Source organism: Magallana gigas, chromosome 4, assembly GCF_963853765.1.
Source record: "Magallana gigas chromosome 4, xbMagGiga1.1, whole genome shotgun sequence".
Lineage (NCBI taxonomy): Eukaryota > Metazoa > Mollusca > Bivalvia > Ostreida > Ostreidae > Magallana > Magallana gigas.
Window position 1 is genome coordinate 28,878,659 of NC_088856.1, and position 12,145 is coordinate 28,890,803.

The window sequence follows — 12,145 nt, forward strand, 5'->3', positions numbered from 1 at the left end:
ATCATCAAAGCGGAACTGAATTCAAACTGTTACCTGTATATTCCTGTAACACATATCTATATCAAATTTGAGTTGAACGTGTGCAACAGTTGTTGAGATAATAATCGGAAAGTGAATTATGGAATGACAGAAGGATGGAATTAAAGATAGGCACGTAGCATCGCTTTTGAAAGGGGGGCAGACTAGTCCAAAAAATCTTGAGAAGCAAAACAAAAATGGGAAAAGGTTCCTTTCCAATATCCTGAAAGTCCTCAGGAAATTCCTGAAAATCCTGGAGGGGGAAGGGAAGCAAAAATACTGTTAACTACAATTTGACTTTTAAGTTTCTTTAAAAAAGTTGGGGGGGGGGGCAGCCCCCAACCCCCCATGCTACGTGCCTGAAAGAATAGCAGAACAGGTTAACATTACATATATATGCCCCCGGCCATTTCATGACAGAGGCAAAAAAATTGTCAAACAGGGATTAGAACTATGTTAGAAAAAAAATGATAAATCAAATTCACAACCTTGTTTATTGGATCCCTCAAAAAATCACAGGTACCTTAAATGTATACAGTCCATGGAATCAATCAGGAATTACAACTAGTGATTACCCTTTGCTGATAATAATCATCAGTCTTTATACAACCAAAATTGACAGAAAGGAATAAACCAGTTGTACCAGGTACAGTAAAACACGCTTGTAATGAAGTGCCAAGAACGGGCGATTTTGCTTCATCATTAGAGTAATTCGTTATATCAATACAGTTAACAACACGTAAAAAAGTCACAGGGAATGGAAAGCACTTCACTGTAAGCGTCAATTCATTACAAGCATCTTCGATATAACCGTGTTTTACTGTAGTTATAATTGCAAGTACATTACAACATGTAAACTTTGCGACATCTGTCTGAAATACAAACAAACTTTAAAAAGTACAAGATAAGTACACTATTGGGTCTGCACTTTCTTTCACATAATCATGTCCTACATTATTTTGTTGTGTTAAAAAAAGGATTCTATGGTGTTTATATTTTTTATGTATGAAGATAGAATCAATGCTGGCTGTCTGCTAAACAACATTTGGATACTAGTATTTAACAGACGTTCACCACTGAGAAATTCATTTGGCACATCAGTAGTTTATTAAATAAATATAAGTGCAATAAAGTTTACCGCATGATAAACTCTGAAAAATATGAAATCAAATACATTTAACTTTGATATAATGAACGTCTTACCTAATACTGGTATTGAAGTTTTTGGAAACTTCTTTGTTTAATAACAAAATAATAAATGACTATTCATAGAAAGCCAAATGTTTTGTTGAACAATTAAATAACGCAGTGCTGATCATGCATATGATTTTCTATATCTACAGATCAATACGCTACAACAACGAGTTTTATTTTGTCTTTTTGTAGCATTTTCTTTTAATCGCGTGAATTGTCTTATTTAGATAAAAATGATTGAATATCAATATCTAAATTGATTGATTTCCGTGATAAAAAAAAATCATATGTGTTAAAATTGTTTCCATTAAAAATTAAGCAATCTGCAACGTGACTGCTATATCAACTTACTGCCAGATAATGGCGAAAGCGATGAACGGGACGTAACTCTTGTAGGTTTTTTTCAACCCCGATCAGGTGGTTGCATTCAGAACAGGATCAGTCATGTTTGTGTCACGCCTGTCAGACAGTTAGGGATTGTGAATTCTCTTGTAAACAAGGTTGGTATTCTTATCGTTAATTACATACTCATTTAATCATTACTTACATTGCCACATGTAACTAAGAGAATGTCATTTGATCACGTTTATTGCAAATTAAACCACTTTCGTTTTGAATCATGTTTTGTATAATCAACTTTATGCCCTAAAAATATCAGCTTTATGTTTTATAAAGTAATGAGTTATAGTATTATAAAAAAGGCAGTAGTTTTGAAATATGCTTCGTGGTTTGTATCAACGTCCGACTAAAAAAAACACGAAGGGGGATTTTAAGTAATTTTTATAAAGAAATCTATTAAACCATCTTGCATGCAAAGTAAATTCCTTACACTGTATAACTGTATGTTTGCACACTATTAAATGCAAAACTTTTATCTACATCACTGAACAAAAGAAAAACACAAATCTTTAACTCTTCTTTTTTTAAAAGATCAAAGATGGATCCTCGTTCTAGTGCCCAGGATGTGCCCCGATGTGACCTTTGTGAGACCGCCATAGTACACAGCTACTGTGACTTTTGTCATGTCAACCTTTGCAAGCCCTGTGTAGTAGATCACATTTCAGATGGATATCAAAAACATGCAATTGTGCCTTTCGTGGAACGAAGATCAACCCTAGTTTATCCGAAATGTGAAACACATCCGCATAAGAATTGCGAATTACAGTGCCAGGATTGTAACAATATCTTTGTTTGTTCCTCCTGCACTGCATCCAAACAGCACAAAGGACATAACTTTGTAGAAGTAACAGAAGTTTACAATAAAATGAAAGAGGATATTAAAAAAGACATTAAAGAGTTAGAAAATCATATTTCTCCTACTTATGAAAAACTTACTCTGGAATTGGAACAAACGCTTGCCAACCTGGATGTAGGGTATGAAAAACTAACAACAATAATGTCCAAACAAGGAGAGCAATGGCATAGAGAAATCGACATCATCATAAACAAACTGAAAACCAAAATTAACGAGATAAAAATGCAACACAGAGATATTCTAAAGAAACACTTGATTGAAATCAAACAGGTACAGTCTGCCATAAAACAATCATTATTGGCCATACGAGAAATTGAGAAATCCACAGAGGTATCTTCTACCATTAAATACAGTTCTAGGATTAGTGAGTTTATCAAGATTCCACCCAAGGTTCAGGTATCACTGCCAACATTCATTCCAAAACCAATAGACCGTAAAAAGCTGTATAGTTTGGTTGGACAGATCACCCCATTATCTACAGTCATGGAAGACAATATCTCGTTGCTAAACCAACCAAACACTACAGTCAGAGAACGCCTGGATGAACCAGAGTTTCTTTGCACAATACAGACTGGGCATGAACATCTTTGCAGTGTTACCTGTCTGAATGAAGGCATAATATGGACGAGTGGACAGACCAATGTTATCGAATGCTGCAACATTAAAGGTTCACTCCTCCACACAATCCAGACAAAATCAGATAGTTTTCCTTATGGTATAGCCGTAGACAGTGATGGGTATCTTCTGTACTCTGACTGGTCACCAAGGACAGTGAATAAAGTAAGAAATGGACAGACAGAAGAGTTGATCAGATTACAGGGATGGAGACCTGGTAATCTGTGTGTCACCTCTACAGGTGATCTCCTGGTTACCATGTTCAGTGTTGATTACACTCAATCCAAAGTTGTCCGTTACTCGGGATCTTCAGAGAAACAAACAATTCAATTTGATGATGAAGGTAAACACCTGTACTCTGGGAATGGCTATACAAAATTAATCACTGAGAACAGAAACCATGACATCTGTGTAGCTGACTGGGCGGCTGGTGCAGTAGTTGTGGCTAATAAGGATGGGAAACTCAGATGGAGATATACTGATCATCCTTCAGTTACCAAGAACAAACCATTTAAACCTAGGGGTATTGCAACAGACAGTCAGAGTCATATCCTTACAGCAGACTATGAAAACCACCGTATCCACATTCTGGATCAGAATGGACAGTTTCTCCGTTACATTGATAACTGTGATCTGAAGTATCCCTATGGTTTATGTGTGGACAATAATGACAATTTATTTGTGTGTGAGTATTACAAAGGGAATGTAAAGAAAACCAAATACTTAAAATAGACATCATCAATTGATAAAATGAGATGTGAATAAAACAAATGTGACCATCCATATTTTTCTTTGTATATTGATGTTCATTGCTGGGTTTTTTTTTTAAAAATACATTCCTTATACAAATTGATTATTTATATCCCTTCATTTACTATTAATTAAAGAAAAAGTGAACAAGCTCACATACCCCACGCTCCCCCATTACTTGACAATGCTATATAGTGAATGGCATAGTTTTAGCATTAAGTACACACATTTTGGAAATAGAAATAAATACTTCAGCAAGTGTTAAGGTAGCAAGGGACAGTTTCGAATAAAGTACCCGTCAATATTTTTGAAAAATTGAGAGTTGCTGTACTTGAAGGCTTATGAGTGTTGCTTAAATTCATGAACTGATTTTTAATGATTATCATTAGTTAGAGGGGTGTCTATAGTTGAAATTGATATGCAATATGTAGGCCCCTTATGTTAGGTACATGAGAATCAGAAGTAAAATGCGAAACCTGCGGCTATGACTGTTGTGCTGACTTTACACAGTGAAATTGCAAGTTACAGACGGGAGGTAAAATAACACGAAAAGTAGGTGGATGGGACATTGTAAACTATACACCGGTAAGTTTCTGACATGTGATAGTGCAACATGCACGCGATACGGAAGGTCAACCCTCTGCAGGGAATTCGCTGGGGGAGGTCTAAAAAGCTGAAAAATCATGAAAAATTAGCAAAATATGAAAGGGTCAAAATCTCATAAAAACCAGTATGTACAGAATTTTACAGGTTTTGACTAATAATTTTCTTCAAAAAATGGTGATTGGCCTTATAAAGAGTGAATTAAGGAAGGAGTCTTTTCTGGTTTTCGACTTGTCAAACGTAAATTTGATTAATAGTTCATTAAATCAAGATGAAAGGAAATTAAAATAGTATATTTTTCTTTCTTTTTTACTATCATACAACTTGGCATAAAAAAATGTAATCAATGTTTAGAATGGAACAAGGACTATATTTTTGGCGTAGGAAAATATCACATGTTGCGCAATTCAGAATTGCTGCAGATTATATATATATAATGAGTCTGTTTTAGCATTTTAAAAACAATAACAATAATATTGGATTTTTTTTTAGTAATGTGAACTAATAATATGATACTTGGGTTTCAGAATATGTTTTTAAAATATGATTTGCCTATCAAATAATATTTTTATAAGCTTTTTAAAGCGCCCATTCTATACATTGATTTTTGTGAAAAAATCACTAAAATCAGTTTTTCTCTCTTATGAAACGGTCAATATATTAGCTTTTCTGTCAATTTATATCTTTATATAAAGTCTTTATGATACATAAAAAGTAGAAATATTTTATTATTGGAAGCTTAAAAAAATAATCAAAATTTCTTCAAAATTTAAGAAAATTAGAGGAAATGCGGGCTAAGCAATATCAATTTTAGTATAAATATTTATTCCTATTTAGTAGTATAAGCTGATAGACACTCTCATGGTCTATGATTTCATTGAAGATTTGAATCTTCAAATCTTAAACAAATCTCTACAGAACTATAAAGAGCTACACTTATTTTTATCACTCTTTACGTTGAGGAAAAAGGTAGTGACCTTGACCTGACCTTTATCCGAAAACAAAAAGGTCAAATTTAATTAAACTGATAGAATCATTCAGTAATATGATCCGTTTGACTGTGTCAACATTTCATGCATTTCTTATTATAAGAAGTATGTTTGATAATAAAAAGACTCCTTCCTTAAAGGTATTTTTGCTGAATGGGAACTGAGGAAATTCTAGTTACAGAGTTCCGAAGACATGCATCCCTTGGCTACAATGAATTGTATCAAAAAAACTGTCCCCTGCCACCTTCAAGACTACATGGTATTTTCATATTTCTCCTTTAACTGTAATTTTGAGTGGATTTTGTACCATAAGTAATACATTTTGTGAAAATGGATGATTTTCTTGGCTATAGATGTCATTACATGATGTATTAGCTAAAATATTCAAGGGAGGTAACTCCCTCTTAAATGTGTAGAATGACCACCACTAGAGTAAATTGGCTAAGAGAGTAGGTATTTCCTATCCTGATGACAATTGATAGGCTTAAGTTAATAACTGAGATAAGAATAAATACTTTAAACCACTTTTTATCATTTAAATCATTAAATTTATGAATTTGCAGCCATCACTACTGAATTCAAAATCCACTGTTATTCCCAAATATTGACTGACATTGTCTGACATCCACTGTACATTGACTGTACTTCACTGTACATTTCACTGACTTCCACTGTACCCCACTGTTTCCCACTGTACATTTCTACTGAACAGCACTGTATTCCACTGTACACCACTGTACAGTCCTACTGACTTCCACTGTACGCCACTGTACCGGGCACTGACCATCACTGTACCCCACTGTACTATTAATTTGAGAGAAAAATCAGATTTTTAAATCTTCAGTTTATATTTTTTCTTCGATATTTATTTTTATTGTGCTGTATATAGCATTATCATTATGTATACAGATAACTTGACAGAAGAATGCAACAGGTTGTTAAATTTATTCAATACGTTTTCTTTATTAATAAATGTCTACTGTTATTGAATGTTACGATCATAAAATTATGATAATTTCCCTAGCTATAAGGTGGAAGTATTGAATTTTACATGTTGAATCTGATTATCAAAAAAGTACATGTCATTATGATCATTCTGCCAGTCATTCGAAAACACCCCCCCCCCCCCCCCCCCACCAGCAAGGTTACATAATCATTTCTTATTGATGATATATGACAAGCCCTCGTTTAAATGATCGGGTTGTTGATTCTCTGTGTCTCATAAGCTGTGTTTTAGCCATTAAAAACAGTCAATTAAACACAGAATCCACAAAATATATCCATGCTTGTTTCTTTGTACACATGTCTAAATATCATGACTGCCCGCTTGACTACACAGGTACATTGTGAAGATAGCGTGCGAGTTTCTAGCTCATTTGTTAATTGATTTCTTTTGATTAAAATATTAAAATATACATTGCAAATGTCAGGTTTTAATTTTACTAAATAACACCTACTGCAGAATACATTATAAATTTTAAACATAAACAGTGACATATTAAGCGGTAATTAACTGTATCATTAATTTCAGCAAGAAATATAAGGAAGGATTTAAATCAAGGAAGGTTGTAACATGTTGTAATATGCGTAGCTGTACAGTTTTCTTAATATATGATTTACTTTTAAATGTATAAGAAATAAGATATATAAAATGCCCTACGCTACACACTTTTTTGTATAATGAGAGAGAGAGAGAGAGAGAGAGAGAGAGAGAGAGAGAGAGAGAGAGCGAGCGAGCGAGCGAGCGAGCGAGAGAGAGAGATTACAGGTATATCACTTTCTGACAATATTGTATTGGTGTCATTTGCAAGCGTACAATAAAATCTATGTTGGAAGTGGCGGTTGTGATGCCGTAAGGGGATTTTAACGTGCTTATACCTTTCTGACTCGGGGCCTCAAGTTTTAGCACTAGAAAATTCATGAGAGAGAGAGAGAGAGAGAGAGAGAGAGAGAGAGAGAGAGAGAGATTTTATAGAAGATTTGAAATATTTGCTATGATACAATATACTGGTTTCAGTAAATGAAGAAAAAAACAGAAGAAAAAACGAAAGATCGTTTTAAAGGCCGAACTTTTTTACCGGGTGGTAAATCTCAGGTGAGGGCGGGGCTTAATTTCTAGAGGTGTGAAATCCTCCGGGGCTGGAAGTCTACCTGGGATCGTGAACGCTGCTAATCACTATACACAGGAAGCAAATATTACACAAGATATAAATAATTAGTCAGAATTCGTCATAGTTTGAATATCTTTTTGTTTTAATGACTATACGAAGCGATTTTATACGGAAATGTCGTCCGAGCACGTGTGTAAAGCACAATAAAAAAAAATCAGTAAACTAATTCTGCTTTAAAGATTTAACTCAGTTCATTGTGTTTAGCACTTGACATTGTTTAAGACGTTAATTTTAACAAATATAATTGTATAAGAAAACCATACGATCAGTAAAAATATTCACTTGAATGTAAAGGCAGCCATTATACGATGACAACTAATGGAGTTCGTTTTCCATGGAGTGACGTTTTCGTGCAACAAGTTCCAATTGAGTGTATTATTAGTATATACAGCTTTAATAGCTCATAAGTTTGTTTTAAAAAAGAAAATTTTGTATGCATGTTTTGGGCTGCATGCTCATTCATCGTCGTGAAACTTATTAGGTCGTATACATTCAACATGATTCAAAAAAAATTGCGTATTTTCAATTACTGAATAATAAAACTATTTTTCTCATTTATCCGACCCTTATACAATTCACTTATTACGGAAAGAGAAAATAAACATGTTTGCCTATTAATTAAGGTGTCGCTTATAATTGGAGGGATGCTAAAATTAAATTGTGATGCAGCAAAAATATTGCGCGCTCGGGGAGGGGGGGGGGGGCTTATGTATGCCTTCCTGACTTTGGAGGAGAATAGTCACAACATGAGAGAGAGAGAGAGAGAGAGAGAGAGAGAGAGAGAGAGAGAGAGAGAGAGAGAGAGAGAGAGAGAGAGAGGGAAGGAGGGGGTATATTTTTTTCTTATTAAAACTGTTACTACATGTATATCATGGCAACATTCTTAGCTGTGCAAGAGAAGATACGTGTAGATGTATTACATGTGTTGATAATGAACAGTGTTCAAATTCAAAAGTATATAATTAAAAGTCCCGTAATAGGGTGAAATATTATTTGAACACTGTTCGTTATCACCATATTTCATTTTTAATTTAACACAGTACTTATTTTGATAGCAGCGACTGTTGGGGGGGGGGGGGGGTGGGGTGAGGATTTATAAATGTTTAATATGTTTAATATCCGACTTGATTTAAATAATAGAAAAAACGCATCTAAAATGATTAATATAAAGAGTATTTCGTTTATTCATACATGTTATGTTTTAAAAAAAATATATTTCAAATGGATTTAATAATCCATAAGACCACAAATACCCTTATAAGGGAATTACATAATATCTTGAACAAGGTGTCAGACTGACAATTTACAAGGTTGAATATTGGGACATTCACACCTTTTGATCTACTGAAAGTATGTATACTATACACAGATACTGACTCGCTGATCTTCCTGTGAAGTAAAACTTCAAAGACATTTTAAAGTCCAGAGCAGTTATCTTCTCTCTTTTGAAAAAAAAGTCAGTATGTTGAGCAATAATTTTTTATCGTTAAAAAAGTTGTCCCTCCTCCACATATATCTTACATTAAAGTTTTAAAATTCAGATAATTTAAAACTATCTATAAATTGTAATTCATAGTTTAAATTTCTTAATTCTAAAACTTTAATGTAACATATATACTAATATTTATTTGACAATATTGATTAAATGAAATTCATTGTAAAAAAAAATCAACTAGATATTTAGTTACTAAAACATTGATTTTGAAATATATAAAAATATTTCCCCCTTTTTATTGAATAAGTTGCTATATTTTGTATGATAATTGGATTCCATGTTTTTAGATAAATACATGCGTGGATCGGAAGATTGGGGGGGGGGGGGGGTCAGAGGATAATTCAATTTTTTTAAAACTTACATTGCACAACTATCCAAAATATGTCAGAAAATAAGTATCCCTGCCCTTTCCCTGGAAAGAATTCTGACCGCGCATGTAATTATACATTGTATATGAACTTAAAGAAATAGAAGCCCATTTTCTCTCTTGTAAGCAATATGAAAGAATCAAAACAAATCCAGATTTTGGTCTCAAATAAAGTAAATATTCAATTCATTGTTTAAACATAATAACTTATAAAAACATACTAGGTACAGTGGGTTACAGTGGTGTACAGTATTTGTCAGTACCCTGTTCAGTGGTGTACAGTGGGGTACAGTGCTGGTCAGTGCCCCGTACAGTGGTGTACAGTGAGGTACAGTGCTAGTCAGTGGGTAGGTACTGTGCTGTCCAGTGGAGTACAGTGGAGTACAGTGGCGCTGTACAGTGGGGTACAGTGGGATACAGTGTGGTACAGTAGCTCTGTACAGTGGGTGTACAGTGGATTAACAGTAGGGTACAGTGGTTATACAGTAGATGTCAGACAATGTCAGTCAATTTTTGGGAATATCAGTGGATTTTAAATTCAGTAGTGCATTTTGCTGTCTGATTTTATGAAATAACATTAAGCCACCAAACTTATATCACCCAATATTTTTAAAACAGCATATTTTTATTTCAAGTGAACTTTACATGTAGACAAATGCAGTTATCAAAGTATACAATATGTCATAAAACTCAAGTTTTTGCTCCTACCTATCAAAAAATGGTATTTTAGATGTATTTACAGAATTGAAAAAGCCACCCCCTCTTTCCAATGGACTCCATTACCATTACATGTAGGATATGTAAATGTACATTTGACCTTGAAATAACATCTGCTATGATAATTACCTTTGAAATGAATAAAAACAACATATTTTTACCATTTTATTGTATATATGCATCAAAAATGTAGAAAAACATGTAAAATTTGAACATTTTTCATGGAATTCTCATCCATCCCCAGGTACCCGGGTGTGTATGAATTTCATTTTAATTAAACGCACACATCACACTTGTAGGTCTTACTAATTTAGCAAAGTTAAAAGGAGACTAGAAACCAGAATATGTAAGATATCCACTAAATATGATTATAGGCTTAGTTTTTCATGAAAACAAGAAATCACATGTATGGCGACATGACTTTTTGTGAATAAAAATGCTACAAATCATCCATTTGCCAAAAAAGATCAATTTTAAATATCAGTGATGGTTGTTTTCAAATATGTGTAAGAAATGACTCAAGGAAACTGCCAAAAGTTTCATAATATTAGGTTACAGTGTTCAAACTAATCCTTCTTGTAAAAATCAAAAGATAGGGGGAGGGTATACATGTAGAGGGATTTCTAAGTGATGTGATGCTTTTATCATGATAATATCAAACAAATGTATGTAGTATTGAATAAGGTTTCTTATTTAAGGAGGTTGAACAACAGTTGACCTCTAAAAGATTAGGTAAAGATGCTTTATTTATGGAGAGCCCTATGAATCTGTGTTAAATAGAGGAAAGTGGAAATGGTGGGTTCACTTAAATGTCCATATTTTTTCTTAAACCTCAATGGAATTGTCAAAATGTGGTGTACTTTTTCTCAGAATAGCATAAGCCTTTTAATTTTAAGACAAGATGACTTTTTAGAGAATGTTAGTGTATGTTAAAGGTAGCAAGGGACAGTTTCGAATAAAGTACCCGTCAATATTTTTGAAAAATTGAGAGTTGCTGTACTTGAAGGCTTATGAGTGTTGCTAAAATTCATGAAATGATTTTTAATGATTATCATTAGTTAGAGGGGTGTCTATAATTGAAATTGATATGCAATATGTAGGCCCCTTATGTTAGGTACATGAGAATCAGAAGTAAAATGCGAAACCTGCGGCTATGACTGTTGTGCTGACTTTACACAGTGAAATTGCAAGTTACAGACGGGAGGTAAAATAACACGAAAAGTAGGTGGATGGGACATTGTAAACTATACACCGGTAAGTTTCTGACATGTGATAGTGCAACATGCACGCGGTACGGAAGGTCAACCCTCTGCAGGGAATTCGCTGGGGGAGGTCTAAAAAGCTGAAAAATCATGAAAAATTAGCAAAATATGAAAGGGTCAAAATCTCATAAAAACCAGTATGTACAGAATTTTACAGGTTTTGACTAATAATTTTCTTCAAAAGATGGTGATTGGCCTTATAAAGAGTGGATTAAAGGTATTTTTGCTGAATGGGAACTGAGGAAATTCTAGTTACAGAGTTCCGAAGACATGCATCCCTTGGCTACAATGAATTGTATAAAAAAAAACCTGTCCCCTGCCACCTAAGTGTTCTAACAATAAATGCACTAGTACAACTTAACATTTAATTTAGCAATTTTGAAAGATTTTGTTTGCATAGACATGGACATATTGTGGATTTCTATAGATTGTTTTAAACAAATGCCTTTGTTGTATATTGCATACTAGCAAATAAATCTATTCTTTATCATTTTTATTTTACACTTATAATTAAGAAATAAAAAGTATAATGAGATTTGATAAGACTTGATGGGTTGTAAAGCCACGAATGCCCCTGCAGGCGGCCAAAATTTCAAATGCCAAATTTGATATAACATTCGTTTTATTACAGAAATTATAAATCAAATTTGAGTTGAATTTGTGCAACAGTCGTTAAGATAATGATTGAAAAGTAAATGATGGAATGACA

General features: G+C 33.6%; 2 protein-coding genes across 2 annotated transcripts in view; one reads left to right on the forward strand and one right to left on the reverse strand.

Moving 5' to 3' along the window:
- The window catches only part of LOC105335741 (EGF domain-specific O-linked N-acetylglucosamine transferase), a 132,809-nt gene that overhangs the window by 35,311 nt on the left and 85,353 nt on the right, over positions 1 to 12,145 (reverse strand). The gene's annotated exons all lie outside the window — the stretch shown is intronic.
- LOC136269567 (E3 ubiquitin-protein ligase TRIM71-like) lies at positions 1,621 to 3,863 on the forward strand. The gene is made up of 2 exons (XM_066081908.1): positions 1,621 to 1,712; positions 2,143 to 3,863. The coding sequence occupies exon 2, from the start codon at positions 2,150 to 2,152 to the stop codon at positions 3,812 to 3,814; it is 1,665 nt and encodes a 554-aa protein (XP_065937980.1). The 5' UTR covers positions 1,621 to 1,712; positions 2,143 to 2,149; the 3' UTR covers positions 3,815 to 3,863.